Source organism: Ornithorhynchus anatinus, chromosome X5 (genome assembly GCF_004115215.2).
Source record: "Ornithorhynchus anatinus isolate Pmale09 chromosome X5, mOrnAna1.pri.v4, whole genome shotgun sequence".
In the NCBI taxonomy this organism is placed as follows: Eukaryota; Metazoa; Chordata; class Mammalia; order Monotremata; family Ornithorhynchidae; genus Ornithorhynchus; species Ornithorhynchus anatinus.
The window spans coordinates 13427074-13450007 of record NC_041753.1 but is presented as its reverse complement, the minus strand read 5'-3'; the positions used below and the strand labels follow the sequence as shown (position 1 = coordinate 13450007).

Here is a 22934-nt window from a genome sequence, read left to right as displayed (position 1 = left end):
GCCGCCGGCTCCCCCGTGCTTAGGGAAAGAATGGCGGGGTCTCTTCTGGGGGAAACCAGGGAACGTACTCCAGGAGCTTCGGAAGTTCTGCCACGGGCTGTCTTACCCGGAAATCAGAAGAAGGGAAGCGGGCCTCTCCGAGGGGGCCGAGCGACAATCTGTTTGGCTTTTCGATCGTCAGTCCGGGGACGGTCTGCCTCGGAGGGTGACGCCCCCCCGAATGGGGATCGTTTTCTTCTCCAGAGGCATCCGAGTGGGTTACACCCCAGACGTGCTCACCGAGGCAGTGGCTGAGCTGACGGTGGCCCTTCTGCTGGCAACGTCCCGCCGCCTGATTGAAGCTGTGGATGAAGCTAAGAAGTAAGTGGCTTTCCCACCTCCGGTCAACCGTCTCCTCCTCTAAGCTCTGTCCACCCGTGTGGCGTGGTCCGGCTAAGCCCCAGAGCGTGCCGCAGCACCGGACCGTCCTGCTTTACGTTGTCGTTCTCGGTGCGTCCAGCCCTTGCTGACGGTACGGCAAGAAGCGGGAACGCTTTGCCGAGTCACAGTCGGCTTCGCTCCAGATCCCCAGTATTAGATTACTTTTCCCCACCTAAATCCTTAACGCACGTACTATAGACCCGTACGTGAGCCCGCCCTGCCCTGAAGTTCTAACCTGCCGTCGTGGGTTCCCTCTCTTCTAAAATGGCCTCAAAGCGTCAGATTTTCCGCTTCTTCCCTTGGCTCAGGAAGAGAAACCCCCCCGCCCCCAGTCCCTGCATCATACCTTTTCTAGATGTTACTAGGAAGGTAGAATAGGGACGGTTGACTGTCACGGCCAGCCGTAGTGAGAGTGACTAATGAAGTGGCAGATGGGTGCTACTCGTTAAGCGCTTGCTACGCGCCGGGCTCCGTACTGGGCGCCGCGGTGGATGCCAGCAGGTGGGGTTGGACACAGGCCCCGTCCCCCGTGGGGCCCGCCGTCTCGATCCCCGTTTTACAGATGAGGTAACTGAGGCCCAGGGAAGTGAAGCCGCTTGCCCGAGGCCACGCAGCAGACGGGCGGCGGAGCGGACTGTCGGAATTGGACGGGGAGGGAGTCCCGGGCAGGGGAACGGGTGGGTGTGAGCAAGGGATCCTCTCTCACTTGCCCAGGGGAATGCGAATGGTAACTTGGAAAAGTTACGTCCCGCAGATAGTCATCGGGGGGGGGGAGGAGTGGAACCTGATCACGTTCACAGCCGGTCTGCAGTGCTCAGCAAGGGGAGGAAAGGCCTATTCACGCTCCTCTCCGTCGACGGGAAGAGTCGCTAATGAATGTTAGCGATCGGGGCTCCTACTTTCCCGGCAGCCCACCACCGTAATGATTCTAGGCCTCAGGCGACCAAACTCCTCCCTGGCTTCACTCCGAGCACCTGGGGCGATTAGCGTCTGGAAAAGGCAAAGAGCTTTTTAAAATGAAGTTGCTTGGAGCATTCGGGACTCTCAGAACTGGAAATCTGACGTCGCGGAAATACGGTCCGTGCCTCGGCGCAGCGCTCTGCACCGAGTGAGCACTCGGTGCCGTGAAATGATAGAGCTCGGTCACCTTGCCCCTTCCTACCTTACCTCACCGCTCTGATTTCCTCCTACAACCCACCCCGTACGCTTCGCTCCTCTAATGCCAACCCACTCACTGTACCTCGATCTCACCTGGCTCGCCCCCAACTCCTCGCCCACGTCCTCCTGGAACCCCCTCCCCCTTCACGTCTGATAGACGCTCTCTCTCCGCATCGACGAAGACTTATTGATTTTTTTCTAACGGCGTTCGTTAAGCGCTTACGATGCGCCAGGCACTGTGCCGAGGCGAGGGGTAGGATTCAAGCTAATCTTGTTGGGCCCACTCCATGTCCCGCATGGCGGGGGGGCGGGGGGGAGGGGGTCACGGCCTCGATTCCCACCTCGCAGCTGGGGCTACTGAGGCACGGAGAAGCTAAGTGACTCGCCCAAGGTCACGCGTGCCTTCCAAGAGGTCTTCCCTGACGAATCCCCCATTTCCTCTCCTCCCGCTCCCTTCCGTATCACCCTCGCCCTTGGATCTGTACCCCTTCTTCACCGCTCCCTCGGCCCCGTAGCCCTTACGCACGTATTACGTCCGTATTGTATTACGTGTAGTGATGAGAATAATTAATGTTGGTATTCGTTCAGCGCTTACTATGTGCAGAGCACTGTTCTAAGCGCCGGGGGAGACCCGGGGGAATCGGGTCGTCCCCCGTGGGGCTCACCGTCTTAATCCCCATTTTCCAGATGAGGTGACTGAGGCCCAGAGAAGTGAAGTGACTTGCCCACAGTCACACAGCTGACAAGTATTATACTGTAATTATGCACATGATCATATCCATAATTTAGGGATTGCTACGAATGTCCCTCTAGACTGCAAGGTCACTGTGGGCAGGGACCATGTCTTCCAACTAATCTCTCGTCTCCCACCACTGAGCTCGTGCTCTCACTCTCCCTCTGGCCTGGTGCCCCTTCCCTCTTCCCACCCGTCGTTCCACTCCATTCCTTCTCCCCGTCGTCAAGGCTCCGTTCAAATAATCACATCCCCTCCGGTAGGTCTTCCCTGATTAATCTCTAATCGCTTTAAGGCATACCACCCCATCTGCCACATCGTCACTTGAAAGAGCCCGGGCTTGGGAGTCGGGGGTCATGGCGTCTCATCCCGGCTCCACCACCTGCCAGCTGCGTGACTTTGGGCAAGTCACTTCACTTCTCGCTGCCTCACTGACCTCATCTGTCAAAGGGGGGATGGAGACTGTGAGCCTCACGTGGGACGACCCGATGACCCTGCGCTCGGCGCGTGGTATGCGCTCAGCGAACACCAACATTATTAGCGTCATGGTTATTATTATTCTGTTACTGCCGCTTCTGAAATAGGCGTCTCGGGAACTGTAACTCATGCACGCATCCCCTCCTCCCGTTTCTTCCCGTCCGTAAATCGCTTTAGTCCGTATCTTCCCCGCTCAATCTTAAACTCACCTGGGAAGCGGGGTGGCCTAGCGAAAGGACACAAGCCTGGAAGTCGAAGGACCGGGCAAGTCACTTCGCTTCTCGGTGCCTCAGTTACCTCAGCCGTAAAATGGGGATTAAGACCGTGAGCCCCACGTGGGACAACCTGATTCCCCCGTGTCTACCCCGGCGCTTAGAACAGGGCTCGGCACGTAGTGAGCGCTTAACAAATGCCAACATTATCATCATTATTATTATTACCCCCAGCTCCGCCATTTGCCTGCTGCGTGACCCTGGCCAAGTCCCCCGACCTCTCTGTGCCTCAGTTGCCTCGTCTATAAACTGGAGATTAAATTCCACACCCTGCTATTTAGACCGTGAGCCCCGTGTGCGCCAGGGACTGTGTCCAAGCTGATTACCTCGCGTCTACTCCGGAGCTCGGTACGGTGCTTGACACGTAGCCCTCGACAAATATCATCATCACCCCTTCGAAGCCGGGGATCGTGTCTGCTTGGCTATAGCGTACGCTCCCAAGCGTTTGGGACGGTGCCCTGTAGGCAGCACACGTTCGGCAAATGCCCGTTGGACTGATCGGTTAATTGACCGTTTCTGTCATTGTCTGCAGTGGTGGTTGGGGCACCTGGAAGCCACTCTGGATGTGCGGATATGGTCTGACGCAGAGCACTGTAGGAATTCTAGGCCTTGGACGAATAGGTAAGAGAGGAAATCTCCATCCATTCTGAGCGTCTCTTGCTGCGGGCCTGGTACTTGGAGTGGGCGGTCATGACCGAAGTCCACAGGGTGTTTGAGCCTTTTTGGACTGTACTGCAAGGATTTCTGGGTTTTATTTAAAAAAAAGAATCGTGCTTAGCTTGGATAAATATTCTCAGAAATCGAACCTTGGGCCTGTAAAAACCCACCAGGGACGGCTGCGAGGATGAGCGAGGGCAGCACGGCCTGGTGGGAAGCGCATAGGCCTGGGAGTCAGAGGACCTGGTTCAATAATAATAATAATAATAATGTTGGTATTTGTTGTGTCGTCTGCTGTGTGACCTTGGGTAAGTCACTTATCTTCTCTGTGTCTCAGTTTCCTCATCTAAAATGAGGATTCGATCCTACTCCCTTTCACTTAACAACAATAATAATAATGATAATGTTGGTCTCTGTTGAGCGCTTGCCGTGTGCCGAGCACCGTTCCAAGCGCTGGGGGAGATACGGGGTGAGCGGGTTGTCCCACGTGGGGCTCGCGGTTAATCCCCATTTTCCAGATGAGGGAACTGAGGCACAGAGAAGTGAAGTGACTCGCCCACAGTCACCCAGCCGGCGAGTGGCGGGGCCGGGAGTCGAACCCACGACCCCCGCCTCCGAGGCCCAGGCTCTTTCCACTGAGCCACGCTGCTTCCCCGACCGTGAGCCCCCCCCCCCCCTCCCCCCCCCCCGTGGGATAGAGACTGTGTCCGACCCGGTTTCCCCGTATCCACCCCAGTATTTAGTTCAGTGCTTGGCCCGTAGTCAGCACCTGACAGATACCAGCGTCCTTACTCTTACGGGGAATCTGAAGTGAGGAGGGAGTCGGTCGTGGAGGGGCCCCGTGGAAAGAGGCGGGTCCTGTGGTGGGAGGGAGAGGAGAGAGCCAAAGCGGGGAGAGGGAAGGGGGTACCGAGTGGAATAGGAAAGGGAATCGGGGTGCGGGAAGGACGGTAGGAACGAGAGGAGGGAGATCTGGCGGGCAGGCGCGGTCCCGCTTCTGCGCGGAGCAAAGCCGAGCACGCTGCAGGGGTGGCCCGAGGTAAAATGTTTGTCACGGAACCAGAACAACGGGGCGACCGACAGAAATGCAGCCTAGACATCAGGCAGAGGACAAGAGATGACAGAGGCCATCGCCTCCGGAACGAAAACTCTCACCTGCACGAGGAGAACAGGAAAGTCCATAAAGAGCGGCAGATCGGGTGCAAAGGGAAGTTAGGTGGGCCGAAGAAGAGTTTGAAAAGCACCTCACGGTGGATGGCGAAGCCACTGGCGTCCGTAGATATAATACGGAGGGAACGTTTGACAGATTATGGGGTAGAAGGTGCGCTTGGGGTGAGAATCAGATCGCCGTGGGGCTCGGCGGATTCGTTCGTTTGCTCCGCGCCGAGGGAGGGCGTAGAGCGATTCCCACGCTAAAATTGGGTGTTGGTAGCAGACACGTCAAAGTGTGTCTTTGACACGCTGATCAAACTTTGACACAGTGATCAAACTGTGGTTGGCCACGCAGGGCGTTTTGGGCTAGATTGGTTGCGTCGGGGATTAAATTCCTGTTCTCCCCCTACCTTAGACTGTGAGCCCCGGGGTGTGACGGGGACTGCGCCCGGCCTGATAATCTCGTATCTACCTCAGAGCTCAGTGCGGCGGTTAGCGCCTATTAAGCATTCAACGGATGCCGTGAGTATCGTTATTATTATGAGGACCAGGTGACGGTCCCCGAGATTTCTGAAGGAACTTAAAGGGGAAGTTGTTTTAATCCCGGCAGGAGGACGTGCTACCGACGGCCGCCGCGTCAGAAGGCTGGCAGATGGTCGATCCGGCTCCCACCATTAGAAAGGTTTCCGGGAGTGACCCTGGGAATTTCCGAGCAGCAGATCTCACTCCCGCGCCCAGCGGACTGATAGAATAGGTGATTCGGTGTAGGATCCGTGAGCCCGTGATGGGTTACCAGAGGAAAAGTCGGGACTGTAGGAAAAGACGGGGATATCAGACGGTGCAGCCCTAAAAAGGGGGAGTGTCAAGAATGGCAGTTAGCAAACTGTTCTTCCTAACCTCCTGCTGCTCTTGTCGGAAATGGAATTCTGGGCTAAATAATGATAATAATAATGATCGTAATGCTTGTTAAGCGCTTCCCATTTATCAAGCATCGTGGTAGATCCAAGATAATCAGGTCAGACACAGTCTCCGTCCCACGAGAGGCCCCCAGTTTAAGTGAGAGGGAGAACTGGTGTCGAATCCCCGATTTACAGATGAGGAAACCGAGGCAGGGAAAGGGTAAGCTGTACAGAAGGCAAGAGGCAGAGTCAGGACTGGAGCCGGGACCTCTGACTCCCAAATCGGTGTCCTCTCCACTGTGCCGCAGTTGCTTACGTTCTCCTGCGTACCCCTGTGGCGGCTGGGCGGGAATCCTTCCAGGGCCACCGTCACGACTGCCCAGCTTGCCCACGGGACGGGGTGACGGCAGGTGGGAAGAGGGCGCCTGTGGGCAGAGGGAGGCACAAGCCTCAGACCGGGTCGGGGAATCTCGACGGTCCTCACCTTACGGCATAGGACCCTGGCGGCCTCCCCGTGGGGAGGGTGACGTTGGCATTCGTTAAGCGCTTACTATGTGCACAGCGCTGTTCTGAGCGCCGGGGGAGATACGGGGTCATCGGGCCGTCCCACGGGAGGCTCCCGGGCCTCGTCCCCATTTTGCAGATGAGGTCCCTGAGGAGAGCAGAGAAGGTAAGTGACTTGCCCGCAGTCACCCAGCCGACAAGTGGCGGAGCCGGGATTCGAACCCGTGACCTCTGACCCCCCCCCCCCCCCAAGCCCGGGCTCTTTCGGGAGAAGCCCGCTGTAGGCAGAGAGCGTGTCAGTCCATTGTTCTCGCAAGCGCTTAGTATAGTATTTTGCGCACCGCACGCGCTCGGTGAATAGGATCGAACGACTGAACGAAGGGATGAGGGGAGCGGTGGCTCAAGTAAGAGCGGTGTTGGGCCAGAAGATTGCAGAGCAGATGCATTCCCATGAAAACGATACGGAGATTTTTTGGAGGGGTCGTTTTCCCCCTCAAAATAAGGCGTCTCCTCAGAGTCGTGACCCTTTATGTTCTTGAGTTAAGGACCTCAAATTGGAAGCATTTTGAAAACTGGTTAGAGGAGGATGGGCAGAGCGCAGAGTCGGGACGGAGTTCACTGAGAGTTTGGCGGGTTTCTTTCGCTTTTCAGGGGCAGCTATAGCTGAGCGTCTGAAGCCATTTGGAGTGAAAAGATTCCTGTACACCGACGTTGCCCCCAGAGCGGAACTGGCCGCCAAGATCCCAGCGGAATTTGGTGAGTCGCGGTTCACCGGGGCGGCGAGTCCTTTAGGTGTAGCCGCCGAGAAGGGCCACCGAGAGGAATAGCCACCGATCCGACAGCGCCTTGCTTTTCCATCTGCTCTTTAAAAATGATTTTAATTTTTAAATGCTTCAGTGAGGAAGCCGGAAACAGAGGCCATCGTTCCTAGGGAGCTGCGGTCACGGGTGAATTCCACTCCTCCGGGGCTCTGAGTTACAGCTGCCCCGTCTCACGTTACCCCCCTTACCAGCGACTAGATTGAGGATCTGAGTGGTAGAGGAATGCTGCGCTGGAGGTAGAGGTAGAGGAGCCGCTGTGATATCCAGTCGTACAGCGAGCATTCACTGAACAGCCACGGGGGCTCCCTTAGTTGCCGAGACAGGGCGATTCTTCCTTGGACCCTATCCTGGGTTCAGGCCTCGGCGTCAGCTGGTTCTTCCTGCTACTCGAGATCTGAAAAGGGCGTGTACTGACCCCCTGCCCGTCGATTCCTAAGAGGCAAAGGGGGATGCCGGGTAGTCCGCCCGGATAGCTGGGGTCGGTGCCGGATTAATACGAGGGCTTTAGGGAGACGCCCCCCCCCCCCCCCAGCCGTAGCCCAGAGCCTCGTGACTGGAGCCTCCGCCGCTGCGGACGGTCACCGCAGGGTTCCTCGACCGACCAAGGTGAAGGAGGCCGCAGCAGACCTCACCGAGACGGCGGCCTCGCTCGCCCAACATCAGAGCGGCAGGGCGACGCTGGAGCTCAGATGCGCTCCTTTCTGTTTTCCCCCTCTCTCTGATGCAGCGTAGGCTAGGAGGCCACATTTCGTTTCTCCGTCGGCTCCCTCGTCTGCGAAGAGGAAGGGTGGACCGTATTTAGAGAGAAGGGCCCGGGAGGGAGGGGGGATAGCGGAAAGGGGAAGAGGGAAGAACGGGGAGGGAGGGCGCTGGCTCCTCCCCAGTGGACCGAGGGCAGCCGATGGAGTGCGAGAGCCTGACTCCTTGGCCGCTCCTTGGCTTGGCATCCCGGCGCCGCCCCTGCTCCGCAGCCTCCCGGCTGGGCATAGCCCCAGGGATGAGTCAGTCCCTCTAGCCCGGGTCGGGCGGCTGTTTTCTGCCCGAGGATGACTCCCAGAAGTGGACTGAGTCGCGGTGTGCGTGGGGGGGGGGGGGGAGGGGGTGCTGCTAAGATGGGCTTTGGTGGGCCGTGAGAGGACCCCGGATGCCCCGGGAAGCTGGGCCCGTATGCGTGCGCGTGGCATCGGACCCCGTGAATACTAAGGTGTGAATTTTCCTCGTCGTGGGATTCTGCGAGAAGGCTACCCCTGCATTGTAGGGAACTGAATGTACTTGAATTCATTCATTCATTCCCTCAGTAGCATTTACTGAGCGCTCACCACGTGCAGAGCACCGTACTAAGCGCTTGGAACGAACAGGTCGGCAACAGGTAGAGACGGTCCCTGCCGTTTGACGGGCTTACGGCTGGATTTGCTGAGCAGGCGTGCAAGGAACAAACGAAAGGGCCCTACACCTCCCGCTAAGTCAGGTCTGGGGAGGGAAGGCTCTGGAAAAAGGTAAATAGCCTCCAGTTCTCCCTCTCTCTAGCGTCTGGCACGGTGGCGGTTTTCCCACCGGAACTCCTCCGTCCCGATAGGGAAGCGTTATCTTGCAGGCCGCTCTGGAGATGGAAACCGTTTTGTGGTGGTGCTTTTTGTCACGTCGCGGGGGAGGCCGGGCGATGCTCACTTTATAGCAGACCGCCGTGTCAGGTCGCGGGCGCTCGTGGGTCACCTGACGGGCAGCGCAAAATTCCCAGAGGCGACTGGGCCACGAACTGCCAGCGCCAAAGATTCCGGGCCCAGGTTTTAGCAAGCCCTGGCACAGATCAAGAACTCAGGTGAGGGGAAAATCAGCAAGGCCTTGGTAGATCCGGAGACTGTGTCATCTAGTGAATAAGCTGTTCTGCTTTAGAAGGTACCAAAGAATAACCAGGCCGGGACCCAGTCAGTTACGATATGAAAATGACCCTCCTGTCGAATATAACTTTGTGTCTGAAGGATGGCAGATCCCAGCGCACTGAGCGGTGTCTGATTCGATCGCACACCAGATGCATCTTGAAATCCGTGTGACCGTTTCAGAATGAGAACGCAGGTTTCGGCCTAGTCTGTGGTCTGGCGATTGGCCCTCCGAGCGGCTCCATGCACCGAGGCCAGGTGTCAGAGAAACCTTAGCTCGAAGGGGCGGGGCGCCAACGAGAGACCAACCCTGCCCTCGGCATTTGATTCGGATTCCAGTAGCGGAGCGGCGATCCGCTCTGATTCGGCAGCCCCGCGGTTGAAATGGGGAGGGTCCGGTTCTAATCCCAGTTCTGCCTTTTGGGAGGCTAATGTGGGCCAAGGCCGTTCATTCATTCAGCCGGTCGCATTTACCGAGGGCTTCCGGTGGGCCAAGCACTGCACTGACCGCTTGGGAGAGTACAACATGCACAGGCCCGCCGCCACGCGCCGCGTCTCTGCCCGTCTCTCGCACCCGCCGCCCCTCCAGAAACCTGACTGTCAGGGGCGAGACAGCGCGGACGACGCCGTGCAGCGCGTTCCTCTGGGCGGCTGTTCTGCCTCAGGACCGAGGCTCGTCCGGCGTCGCCGATGGAAGGCTTCGGCCCGGCCCGTCTTGATCCGCGGTTCGAACTCCGTATACCCTCAGAGGCCCACCTGGGAAACGAGGCCCAGTGGCCGGGAATCTGCGTGCGTGAAAGGAAAGTAGGCAAGGCTTTCGTCCAGATCCCCTGCGAACGGAGGCAGTCCGGAAAGGGGGGGGGGTCTGGTGAGCGAATAGCCTAATGGTAATGACGGCATTTGCTAAGCGCTCACTACGTGTCAAGCACCGTTCTGAGCGCTGGCTGACACCCTCTGTTGCTAAACTGGGGGAACGAACACGTTCCAACCAACCGAGGCGATTCCCGTGGGCGAGGAATGTGTTTATTGCTGTTTCGTACTCTCCCAAGCAGTTAGTACAGGGCCCTGCCCGCGACGCTCAGTGAATACGATCGACCGAATGAATGTGGATTCTCGAGACGCGTAAACCAAGCACTGGGGCGGGTTGGCCCGGTCCTCGTTCCCATTACAAGCGGTGCATCGGATTCGGAGTTGATAGTTGAAGAGCAGCCGTTCGGATGCTATCCCTGGGATAAATGACCCTATTCGTTCGATCGGATTCACTGGGCGCTTACCGCGCGCAGGGCACTGCACTGGTACGTCGATCAACTCCCGTAGCTGGGCGGGGAGACTTTTCCGGCTAAGGCTCCGGACTTTCATCTGTACCCCTCGAGGCCAGGTCGCGATCGACCCGTTTCTTTAGGAAGTTGCTTTCCTCTTAGGTACGCCTCCGGGTGCTTACGGAGCCGATCCTTCACCTCGCTCTTCTGGGGCGCCGCCGCCGAGCCTGGCAGATGCCCTTAAAGGCCCCATTACGATCCCCAAATTCCCAACCCGCCGTCTCACCGGCAGAAGCCAAAGGCTGCCCGATGTACGAGCGGCGTTCAACCCTTTCGTTTTCAAAAGGCCGCCTTCCCCTTTTCTTGTTCCGTTTTCACCCTCTTCAAAACACTTTCCCCCTGTGACTCAACTCGACGTGTGGGCGAGGGCTCCTCTCCAAGATCCCACACTCATTAGGGGTGCTCATTAAAACTTGCTGAGGCGAAACTGGGCAGTCCCGCTCTGACTGGCCGAGCGGCAACCGCGATTCTCGAGTCCCCCGGCTCAAGTGTCACCCGGTGAGTACAGAGAACTCGGAGGGGCTTCCAGAAGAGAGCGGTGATAATGCATTCGATTCTACGGAAGCCGCCATTTACATTTTATCCCCGCGCGCTGGCCGTCGGTCGGTCGATCGATCCCTCGATCGGCCGGATTTACTGAGCGCTCGCTAAACCACTTCGGAGCGTAGGACGCAACGGAGTCGGTAGACCTGCTCCCTGCCTCCAGTGAGCTGACAGTCCAGAGGGGCAGACGTGAATATAAATGAATAGCGGAGACGTACATAAATGCCGGTCGGGGGAGGGTGACCAAAGGGTACAGAGCCAAGTGCGAGGGCGAAGCGGAAGGGAGCGGGAGAAGAGGACGTGAGGGCCTCGTTGGGGAAGGCCTCGTGGAGGAGATGTGCCTTCGGTGAGGCTTCCAAGATGGGGAGGGGTCACCGTCCGTCGGATACGAAGGGGGAGGCCGGAGGCGGGATGCGGGCGAGAGGTCGGCGGCGAGATGGACGAGGTCGAGTGGCGTTAGAGGAGCGAAGCGGGCGCGCTGGGTCGCAGTAGGAAAGCGGACCGGGGCAGGACAGTGGGGATTTAGACTACGAGCCCCACGTGGGACAGGGCCCGCGTCCGGTCCGATTTGCTGGTATCCCGGTGCTTGGTACGGTGCCCGGTATAGAGCAAGCACTTAACGAATGCCACAGTTATCATCGTCATTATTATTATTATTTTTAGGTATGGTTTTCACCTTGCCAGGGAGAGAGTACGGTGGCCGGGACGGGGGCGGTGCCCGTGGCCACCACACGTGGTTTGCTGCCCATCCATCCTTGCCCTTTCCCCGGCATCGACCCCACGGGCAGATTAACGAAGAGCTCTGTTCGTGAAGGGCTCAGAAAGGTAGCGGGTTTTCCCTCTAGAACGACTGGATTCAAAGCACAAGCTTCACCGATGACGTCCCCTCAGTAATACTTAATGCACTGCGGACTCTTTGAGAAAAAGGTCTGGCATTCTTAATCAACCTGAAATCGAACTCTGGTAAAAAAAAAAAAAAGTCCCAGACCCCCGCAGATCTTCACGGAGTCAATAATATTTCTTTGAAAAATTGATTTAGGCTGGTGAGCCGATGGAGGTTGCAGCGTGAGACTATAATTCGCATCCTGACTGAAAAGGAAATCATCTGATGCGCCTGACACGTGCTAAGATTCCCCCGGTTCGAATCCGGAAATAATAGATGGCGGAATGGGAGGTCAGGAGAGGTTACTAAACTCAATTCCTGGGCTGCGCTTTTGAACGAAGGGATATTTGGCCCGAACACAGCGTAGCTAGTGTCCTCCTCCCACCGAGCAACGAAACGTTGTTCGAAGTGCCATCAACGTCTCTGGGCCTCAGCTACCTCATCTGTAAAATGGGGATTAAGACTGTGAGCCCCATGTGGGACAACCTGATTCCCCCGTGTCTCCCCCAGCGCTCGGAACAGTGCTCTGCACATAGTAGGCGCTTAACCAATACCAACATTATTATTATTATTATCCGCTTCACCGCTTGTGAAAAAGTATTTGACGTTTCGAGGCTAAAACGTTCCGCCGTAAATACAAAGCCGGGATAGTGGTACCGATCCGGGGCGGATTGGGTGTGCGCTTTCAGCTCGGATTTGGGGTTCAGCGGGACCCTGTCTAATTATCTGCAGACAGGTAGCCCGGCAAGTTAGCGGGAGAGAGCGAGAGATGATTCTCCGCCAGTGGACTCACTGCGAGTATCGCAGCAAGAAGGAAGGGAGGTTCCCTTCCCTTTCAGAAATGGAAATGTTACATTAAGTACGGAAGAGGGCTTCGTTCAGCTCTATTCTCCCCCATTTGGAACGGCTTGTGAATTCAGGTGAAGGGGCTTGTCTGGGCTAAGGGGTTCGGTAAGGAGGAAAAGAAAGGTTGATTTCTCTTTGCCTTTATTCCGCGCAATCCCAAAGAGACAAATGTACACCCTTCGTATTACAGGAGAATCAAGCTACTGGGATTTCCGCCTTGCAAGCGGAAACCCGCGGAAGTACGAGACGGATTTACGCTAGTGACGTGTCGAGTGTGAAATGCAGAAGGCCCAGCGAAGAGTCGGGTGTCCGGGTTTTGCCCTGAACCCATTCCTGGGCCGGGTTCAAATACGAGTATAGGTCTTTCTCAAAGGTGGCGGGTTATTCTTACATCCTCTTGGGAATGTCGGTTTGGCCCTCCGGTTGTAACTTCAGAAGGAGAACGGACGGGAGATGAGGAGAACCGAGGCAGTGGGAAGAGGTCGGGAAGCAAGGCCCCTCTCGGGGTCGCACCTGGAGGGTCCCCGGTCCGCTACCGGTCCCGGCTACGGGAGGGAGGGTCAGGCAGAGGCCCCCCCCCGCCGTCCCGTTCCTGGCTCGGCCAGCGGCTAGCGAGCGGACGGCCACCGGCTACGAGTCAAAACTCCCCCGTGCCGGGCAGCGGCGGCACGGGAGGGAGTCGAGGGCGGAGACTCGGGTTTAGCGCGCGGAAGGAGGCGACGGTAAACCGCTTCCGCATTTTTACCAAGAAAACGCTACGGATACGCCGCCAGGACGATTGCCGGGGCCGCGGGGTGGGGGGGCCGTTCCGGGAGAGACGCGTCCACGGCGTCGCTACGGGTGGGAGACGGCTCGACGGCATGGGACAAGGCAAGGGAAGCCAGGAGGAAGCGCACCCTAACCCTCCCCCTCTCCCAACTAACAAACTAACTGGTCTTAAAACAGTGTCGCTGGACGAGTTGGCTAAGCAGTCGGATTTCATCGCCGTATGCTGCGCCTTAACTCCTGAAACCCAGGGGATCTGCGGCAAGAACCTCTTTTCCAAAATGAAAAACAGCGCGGTGTTCATCAATACAAGCAGGTGAGTCCAAGGAAGGGGACGCGAGAGGGAGCGGGAGCGCCGCTTCGTAGTCGTGCTCGACGAGATGAACGCCGTGATGCCGAGCTGCTTTGGAGAACCCGGCCTCGTGCACGGACCCTTTCGCTCTCGGTTCGTTCGACCGTACCTAGCGAGCGCTTACCGGGTGCAGACCGCCGTACCGAGCGCTTGGAAACTACAGTTCGGCCACGGAGACGGTCCCGGTCACGTAGGCGGGTGGGGTTTACGTTTCCTCGGTGAAAGGCGACTTGAAAATAGTGATTGAAAATAAAAAAGCTTCCACCGGTGTCATCCGAGCGTAGGCGGGTGACGGGATTCCAGGAAAACCCCATCGCTCAGATACGGGTTCGCTAGCTAGGCCGATCCCACAGAACGCCACGATAGGTTTCACAGCGGGGGAACGGGACCGTGAGCTCTCGACTTCGGAGTTGATTATAAAGCCGCCCCTTGAAGGTCATTCTCCTCTGCACTCCGTCGTCATCCAACTCTGGGATTGGGTTCAGGCCCCAAGTAGGCGGTCGGGTCCTATTACGCTGCCTAAGTCTGGATGAACGCTGTGATTTTTTTTTTTCCAATAGAGGCGGTGTGGTGAACCAGGATGACCTGTACCAGGCTTTGGTCAAGGGCCAGATCGCTGCAGCTGGTCTAGACGTCACAGTCCCTGAACCCCTACCTACCAACCATCCTCTCTTTACGCTCAAGAACTGCAGTAAGTCAACACCTAACGGGGGCGCTCTCGATTCCCGGAATACAAACGGCGATTTCCCAACGCGGCTCGCCGTCTGCCGTCGGCCCGCTGGCCCGCTGGCGGCGAGAGGGACTTCTTTCCGTGGCGACCCGCGAGAGCGGAATCCCGGCACGTCCGTCGGCGGGAGAAGCGGCGGGATTCGCGACGGGCCGCCGCCATCTGGGGAGAGGACTGGTCTAGCGGGAAGCTCCTCTCGCGACCCTCCGGCCCCCAAGGCGGTGCTCGCGGGCCGCGCGCCGTGCAGCCAGAGGAACGTCCCCGGAGCCGCGTTCCGCCAGTCCCCGCCCTCCAAGGGTCTATAGCGTAGAGGGGGAGACGGACCGTAACATAAATGATTACTGCGTCCCAAGCACTGTTCTAAAGCGCTAAGAATAGAAACGCACGGTGGCCGGCTGGTGACTGTCGGGTTGAAGTGTCTAGGGTGCGGCGAATGAATCGGAGACGGCCTCGCGGGTGAGGGTGGGCTTCAGGAGGTTGTCGAAGATGAGGGGAGCGGCGGTCTAACGTCCGGGAAGGGGAGAGAGCTCTCGGTCAAAGAAACGGCCCCGGGGGAGGGTCGAAGGCGGGAGGGTCAGACGCGAGGTGCGGGCGGAAGGTGAGCGCGGAGGGAGCGAAGAGGGCGAGCCGGGGAGTAGCGGGCCAAGAGGGCCGACGGGTGAGATGGGGAGATGCGCCGGAGAGTCTCGCGGGATGGATTTGCCTCATCTCTTCCCCTCGCTGGCTCTCCTGAGATGGAGCGAGCAGGCAGCCCGGACTTCCCCTTCCGCCCGTACGCGGGCTTGCTATCCGCCGGCTAAACTCAACGCCGTCCCCGTGTTCGCATCGTCCGGGCAGCGGAGAAGGCACCCCGGGCCTGGGGCCGGCCCCTGAGGCCGTAGAGAGAAAGCCATATCCCCCACCCGGCCCCCAGTTTCTGGAGTTTGTCATTCGACCCTGGGGAAACGATCCCATTCTGTGACTCAGAGTGCGGAGCCACGGATCTCTCACGCTCCCACAAGCCCTCCAACGGGCCGAAGGCTCCCGCCGCTTCTCGCCCCGCTAACGGGGAGTCATGCGGAACGGCGAAGCCGAGCGGAAGAACGGCCGGGCCTCCCATTTCACGGATGCTCTCTCCCGTCCGCGCCGAGGAATGTCAGGAACGCCGCCGCCCCGAATCCGCCTCGGTGGGGCTGCCTGTCGGGAACGGACTTCGGCCCCCGGGGCCACGTTCCAACGATAACGATGGCCATTTTTGTTGTCGCCGTCCTCACCGCGCGCAAGGCGCGGTCCTAGGCGCCGGGGCAGATACGGGCGGGGGGGGGGGGGGGTCGGGTCAGGCACAGTCCCCGTCCCACGTGGGGCCCGCGGTCCTCGTCCCCGTTTTCCGGACGAGGGAACCGAGGCGCGGAGCCGTGGAGTGACCTGCCCCGGGTCTCGCAGCGGACGAGGGGAGGAGGCGGGATTAGAACCCAAGTCCTCTGGCTTCCAGGCCCGCGCCCTTTCCGCAGATCCCGGCTTGTGGGCGGCCGCCCCCTCCCCCCCCCCCCCCCCCGCCCCGTGATGTCACTCCGGGGCCAACGGGGAAGTAGGGAGGCGGGCAGTCGGGGCCGGGAGGCCTTTTTGTCTCGCCCTGCGGTTCGCTCTTCCCAATAGGACGGCGGTTGTGGGGGAGGAAGTAGAGGAGGAGGGGAGTCCCCCCGGTTTTCTCGGTCATAGCGATACCTGCAGCTGGGCGGCGGCGGATGAGCGAACACCCACCGCCGAGCAAACCCACAGAGGCGCTCGAGCGCTCAGTAGGGCGCTCCGCCCCCCAGTCGGCGCTCAATAAGTACGCCCGAACGAGTGAACGAAAGGCACCCGTCACCTCGCCGCAGCTCAAGCACCCGACGCAGTTTCCCCCCTTGCCGTCGGCCTGGTGGCCTCTCCCAACCGTGGAATCGGCCAAGCTCCTTGCGCGGCGGGGAACGGCACCGTTCGCTTTCATTCATTCATTCGATAGTATTTTATCGAGCGCTCACTATGTGCAGAGCACCGTACTAAGCGCTTGGGACGAACAAGTCGGCAACAGATAGAGACGGTCCCCGCCGTCCGACGGGCTCACGGCCCGATCGGGGGAGACGGACCGACGAGAACGACGGCGATAAACAGAGTCGAGGGGAAGAACGTCTCGTAAAAACCGACGGCGACTAAATATAGAATGGAGGCGACGTACGATTCATTAACAAAATAAATAGGGTGACGGAGATATATACAGTCGAGCGGACGGGTACGGTGCCGTGGGGCGGGGAAGGGAGAGGTGGAGGAGCAGAGGGAAAAGGGGAAAAAGAGGGTTCAGCTGCGGAGAGGCGAAGGGGGGGCGGCAGAGGGAGTAGAGGGGGAAGGGGAGCTCGGTCCGGGAAGGCCTCTCGGAGGAGGTGAGTTTTAAGTAGGGTTTCGAAGAGGGGAAGGGAATCGGTTCGGCGGAGGCGAGGAGGGAGGGCGTCCCGGGACCGCGGGAGGACGCGGCCCGGGGGTCGACGGCGGGACGGGCGGGACCGGGGGACGGCGAGGAGGCGGGCGGCGGAGGAGCGGAGCGTGCGGGGCGGGCGGTGGAAAGAGAGAAGGGAGGAGAGGTAGGAAGGGGCGAGGCGACGGAGAGCCTCGAAGCCTAGAGTGAGGAGTTTCTGTTTGGAGCGGAGGTCGACGGGCGACCGCCGGAGTTGTTTAAGAAGGGGAGCGACGTGCCCAGATCGTCTCTGCGGGAAGATGAGCCGGGCGGCGGAGTGAAGAACAGACCGGAGCGGGGCGAGAGAGGAGGAAGGGAGGTCGGAGAGAAGGCCGACACGGTGGTCGAGCCGGGATATAACGAGAGCCCGTCGCGGTAAGGTAGCCGTCCGGGTGGAGAGGAGAGGGCGGATCTCGGCGACATCGTAGAGGTGAGGCCGGCGGGTCCCGGTAACGGATAGGACGCGCGGGGTGAACGAGAGGGACGAGTCGAGGACGACGCCGAGATCGCGGGCCCGAGAGACGGGAAGGAGGGTCGCGCCGTCCACGGTGATGGGGAAGTCCGGGAGAGGCCCGGGTTCCGGAGGGAAGACGAGGAGCTCGGTCTCGCTCACGTTGAGTTTTAGGCGGCGGGCCGACATCCGGGCGGAGACGTCCCGGGGGCGGGAGGAGACGCGAGCCCGAAGGGACGGGGGGAGAGGACGGGGGCGGAGACGTAGATCCGCGTGTCATCCGCGTAGAGATGGCGGTCGAAGCCGTGACAGCGGATGAGTTCGCCGGGGGAGTGAGCGTAAATGGAGAACGGAAGAGGGCCGAGAACTGTTCACTGTGGGGATGTGTTTTCCCGGCTGCTCGGGACGGTCCCCTGCGCCGCGTAAGCGCTCGAGAAATACCACCGAGCGGACCGGGACTCCTCCCAGACGAAAAGCCGGGGTCGGCCGGCCCTCGGGCGCCCCTCTGGGTCACCCGCTCACCCCCCTCCCCTACTCCGGCTCCTCGGGCGGGCTGCCTGAGAGGCAGCGTGGCTCGGTGGAAAGAGCCCGGCCTTTGGAGTCCGAGGTCCGGGGTTCGAATGCCGCCCCTGCCGCCTGTCGGCCGGGTGGCCGTGGGCGAGTCCCTTCCCTTCTCTGGGCCTCGGTGACCTCGTCTGTGAAACGGGGGTGAAGACCGGGAGCCCCACGTGGGACGGCCTGTTTCCCCCGTGTCTACCTCAGCGCTCAGGGCGGCACTCTGCGCGCAGTCGGCGCTCGACGAGTACTGACGTCATTAAGACGGAGGAGGCCTGCCGGGTTTTGAAGTAGCTCCCGGGACACGTGACAATGATGACGTTGGCATCCGTTCAGCGCTCACTGGGTGCGCGGCGCTGTCGGAGGCGCCGGGGGAGATTCGGGGTCATCGGGCCGTCCCACGCCGGGCTCACGGTCTTCGTCCCCGTTTTCCGGATGAGGGAACCGGGGCCCGGGGAAGTGAGGTGACTTGCCCACGGTCACACATAGGCTCCTCTCCGCCACGTGCCTTCCCCACAGTTTAGAGGGCAGCATCCCCTTTAAAGACCGGGCGGGACCGCGCCGGCCAACTCTGTGGTACTCTCCCAGGCGCCTAGTACGGCGCTCCGCGCTCGGTGAGCGCTCAGCAAATATCACCGCTTGACCGACGCCGGCACAGGCCGTTCGTGTGTCTGCTCGACGGTGCTGGTTAAGGGCTTACTGCGTGTCCGACGCTGTCCCGAGCGCCGGGGTCGGTACGAGTCAATTAGAGACGCAGCGCGGCTCGGTGGCAAGAGCCCGGGCTGGGGAGTCAGAGGTCGTGGGTTCTAATCCCGGCGCCGCCGCTTGCCAGCTGGGCGGCTCTGGGCAAATCACCTCTCTGTGCCTCGGTTCCCGCCTCTGTAAAATGGGGATTAATACTAATAACAACAATAATAATAATGTTGGTATTTGTTAAGCGCTTACTATGTGCAAAGCGCCGTTCCAAGCGCTGGGGGGCGGGGGGGGATACAGGGTGATCGGGCTCACAGCCTTCATCCCCATTTTACAGATGAGGTCACCGAGGCCCCGAGAAGCGAAGTGACCTGCCCGAAGTCACACAGCTGACAAGTGGCGGAGCCGGGATTCGACCCCCCCCCCCATGACCTCTGACTCCCGAGCCCGGGCTCTTCCCACCGAGCCGCGCTGCTTCTCCGTGACCGTGAGCCCCACGTGGGGCCCACCTGCTCACCCTGTACCCACCCCAGAGCTCAGGACGGTGCCTGGCACGTAGTAAGCGCTTTAAGCAACACCACCCTGTCTATTTTTTAACTTTAGATGAGACAGAGCCCGTGGCCCGCATGGGCTCACGGTCTCAGGTGGGAGGGAGAGCGGGTATCGAGTCCCCGCTTTGCAGTCGGGGAAACTGAGGCCCAGAGGGGTCGAGTGACTGGCCCGAGGTCACACAGCCGGCAACCGGCGGGGCAGCCGGCGGAGCGGGGATGAGAACCCAGGTCCTCCGACTCCCCGGGCCCGTGCTCTTTCCGCTGGGCCGCGCTGCTTCGGCGGCCGCTCTAGGCAGGGGCGCCATCTTCGCGACGGCCCGAGCGGCGGCGACACCGGTAGGGTCAAGAGAGGGCACGCATCTGGAGCGTCGGCCGAGGCCCCCGGGGACCCGGGCACCCTGAGCCTAAGCCCCAGGCCTCGCTCGGTCCCCGTCGGCCCCGAGACTCCGGCCGACGACCCGAGGGAAAGAACCGACTGTAGAGCCGGTGGCTTGCGGGCCACGGAGCGCCACGGGCCAATAAGCGGGCCGGATGGCGACGCGGCGTAAAGCATGCGTGAAGGCGCTTTCGTCGTCGCCGTCTTTTTACGAGCGGGACCCACCGACGGTCAAAACGCCGACAGCACAGCGCCGACGTGCCGCGGGGCCGCGACTCGGCGGGTGGTGGCCGCCGTAGCCGGCGTGGTCTCGGCTGCGTTTCGCGGCGGAGAAAGAGCCGCTCGCACCCAGGCGCGAGCAAGGTGGGGCCCAGGGCGTGGCTACGGAGCTCTACTGCCCCGTCTCCGTCCCCCCTCTAGCTATGCCCTCTCCTCGTCCGGCCATCCTGGGGCGGTGAGCGGTCTGCGCCGAGAGAGGAGATTGGTCTCCGCGTTCTCTACCGCCCTCCCCGCCACGCACGGGCCGCGGGAAAGGACGCCCCAGCCGGGGCCGTGCTTTCCGTCGGGTCCGTTCCCAAGGGAGAGAAATGGGGCCCATCTGGAGAGGGTGACGATAGGAGGTCTACACGGCGCCCCTTTTCTGAGGGGCTCCGACGCACGGCGGAGGATGACGCCCCGAGGAAGCGTCCTGTGTTGTTTTTCTCTTTCAGTCATCCTTCCCCACATTGCCAGCGCCACCTTGGAAACGCGCAACGCCATGGCCGCCTTGGCTGCCGACAATCTGCTGGCTGGTCTGAAGGGCGAGGCCATGCCCAAGGAGGTGCCACTCTGAGGAAGAGGAACGCCACGGGCCAGCCCGCCCCTCTCTCCTTCCCCTTCCCTCAGAGCAGACCCACTGGGGATCTGGGCTGACGTGGTTTGAGCCGTACGTGGTCGGCGTGGCGGGGGGGGGGGGGGGGGGGGGGGAACGCGGGGTTAGGAACGGGGATGGGGTCTCGCCCCGTGTGCTTTTAACACGCAGATTCACCCGAGATCCCGCTGGCAGATTGGAGCCGGTGCAAAAGAATACAGATCATTTTAACGGACTCTCTCCCCTGAGCAAATGCCAAGCTGGCTCAAACGATAAAGGTCACCTGCTATAAAGAGAGTTTCTCATCCCGCGACGCTTAAGCCCGACGGCGCTCGGCACCGCTTCGGTTCATTTCGGGGCAGGGGGATCCGGGCCGCGGAGCATCTCCGAGAGCCGTCAGAAGTCCCGTGCTCGTCCGCCTGTTTTATCAACTGCGTGTTAAAACTGCGTGTTTTATCACGAGAAGGCGCCCGAGGCGAAGACTCCGTCCCTTTCAGCTTCAGGGCTGACGAGCGCCACTTGGCTATTCACTAGCATCACGGTCAGTAGATCTGGGAATCTGCGTGTTAAAGATGCGTGTTAAAGATGGACCCGTTCCGGCCAATAAAACTCATAACGCCCTCCTCAACCTGGCTGCTCTCTTTTGCGCTCCCCTTCCCTTAAGCCTAGGGAAGAAGACTCGGGCCGTGTCCTTCACCCGACGTAACCCTGAGCGGTCAAATGCTAAAAACGTAAAGAGATTTAGCCGGGGGCGGGGGGGGCGGCGGAGAATGGATTCTGCAACTATTAACAAAACGTGGCGAAACTCTAAAGGTCCCCACGGTCTTAGTCACACTCGACCTTCTGGCTCTACATCCTGGCAGTGAATTTCCCCATGGCTTTATTCTGTCGCTCCCCACGGGAACATCTGCGTCCCGTCCAGCACGCTGGTGAGTCACGAGGGGGCCTCTTCTCCTTTCTAGGGGAAGCAGCTTACCATGCTCTGACCCGCCGATTACAGTTTCCAGTTAGAAGTGCAAAATGACCTGAAAGGTGCCGTTTAGGGAAGAGAAAACTCCAATAAAACGGCCCTGCCCGTCGTCTCTCCGCCGCGTCACGGTTTCCTTCCCCGGAATGACCCCAAGGTGCGGAAATCACGTTCTCCTGCCCAGGATCCCCTCCACGGCACGCTGCTCGAGCGGGCGTCACGCCACCGAGATGGTATCGTGCGGACATTCGCAGTTGTCCCCTGAAGAGATGGGTGGCCTTTCGCGGGAGCCGGCTTTTCGTTCTGAGGTCAGAGGCGACCGGCCCTCAGAGCGGGAAAGGGTAAGCTTCTAGAGGGCGGTTAGAGTTGCGAACTAGGGACGCCCTCTGAGGAGCAACACGACGGCTGAGGAGGGCAGAAAGCAACTGGTGGCCATTAGAGAAGCAGCGTGGCTCGGTGGAAAGAGCCCGAGGGCGTGGGGTTCGAATCCCGGCTCCGCCACCTGTCGGCTGTGTGACTGGGGGCGAGTCACCTCTCCGGGCCTCAGTTCCCTCATCTGGAAAACGGGGATCGAGACCGGGAGCCCCACGGTGAGACAACCCGATTCCCCCGTGTCCGCCGCTCAGAACAGTGCTCGGCACAGAGTGAGCGCTTAACAAATACCAACATCATCGTCGGTACCGGCCGGATGATAAGAGGGAGGATTAGGCCTCGATGGTGCGGGGTGACATCGTCCGGCTTACGGGGTCCGTAGAACTCAGTATCGCGCGAGAACTTCGGCGACGCCGTTCTCCGTCAGTCAACCAGTCGACGGCATTCACCGGTCACTGTACCGGGCGCGTGGGAGGGTACGACGGAGAGCAGTTAGAGGGTGCATCGAGACGAAAAAGCTGAACCAATCCTGGATAGTATCGAAATACAGATGAAGTCAGCCATACGATTAAATTATCGACGTGTTCGTCAGGCGTACGTTCGGAATCGGGGCAGTGGTTCATCCGGCCCGGTATTCCGTCTCCCCGGTGGCGCCCGAGACCCGTCGGGGCTGCTTTCCTAGATCAGATGATTAGAGAAGCGGCGTGGCTCGGTGGAAAGAGCACGGGCTTTGGAGTCGGGGGGGCATGGGTTCGAATCCCGGCTCGGCCAGGCGTCGGCCGTGTGACTTTGGGCGAGTCACTTCGCTTCTCGGGGGCCTCAGTTACCTCATCTGGAAAATGGGGGTTAAGACGGTGAGCCCCACGTGGAACGACCTGATCCGCCCCCCCCCCCCCCCCGGGTCCACCCCGGCGCTTAGAACAGTGCTCGGCACAAAGTGAGCGCTCAACAGATAGCAACGTTATCATTATCGTTCTTCTTAGTATTATCAGAGCCGCCGCTGTCCTCGAATATTCCATCCTGGACCTATCATTCGTGGCCCTTTAGACCGGGGGTGGGCGGACGTCTGCCCAGGCTTGGTCCTGAGCCAACTGCTTGGCCCTACGGTCCTGCCTTCCTGTCTTCAGTGGGAAGAGCCCGGGCCCGGGAGTCGGCGGTCATGGGTTCGAATCCCGGCCCCGCCACCTGTCAGCCGGGTGACCGGGGGCAGGTCACCTCACCGCTCTGCGCCGCAGTGACCTCATCTG

At 60.1% G+C, this 22934-nt stretch overlaps 1 protein-coding gene across 3 annotated transcripts in view; it reads left to right on the top strand.

Moving 5' to 3' along the window:
- The window catches only part of LOC100078890 (glyoxylate reductase/hydroxypyruvate reductase), a 51343-nt gene that overhangs the window by 14655 nt on the left and 13754 nt on the right, over positions 1–22934 (top strand). For 2 of the 3 annotated variants that reach the window (XM_007655561.4, XM_007655562.4), the window contains exons 4-8: positions 244–360; positions 3593–3681; positions 6924–7028; positions 13507–13642; positions 14239–14369. In XM_007655561.4, coding sequence (XP_007653751.1) covers positions 244–360; positions 3593–3681; positions 6924–7028; positions 13507–13642; positions 14239–14369 — 578 coding nt within the window. Of the gene's footprint in view, positions 1–243; positions 361–3592; positions 3682–6923; positions 7029–13506; positions 13643–14238; positions 14370–20208; positions 20451–22934 lie in introns of those variants that run through there. The other variant, XM_029054607.2, reaches the window with a different exon arrangement.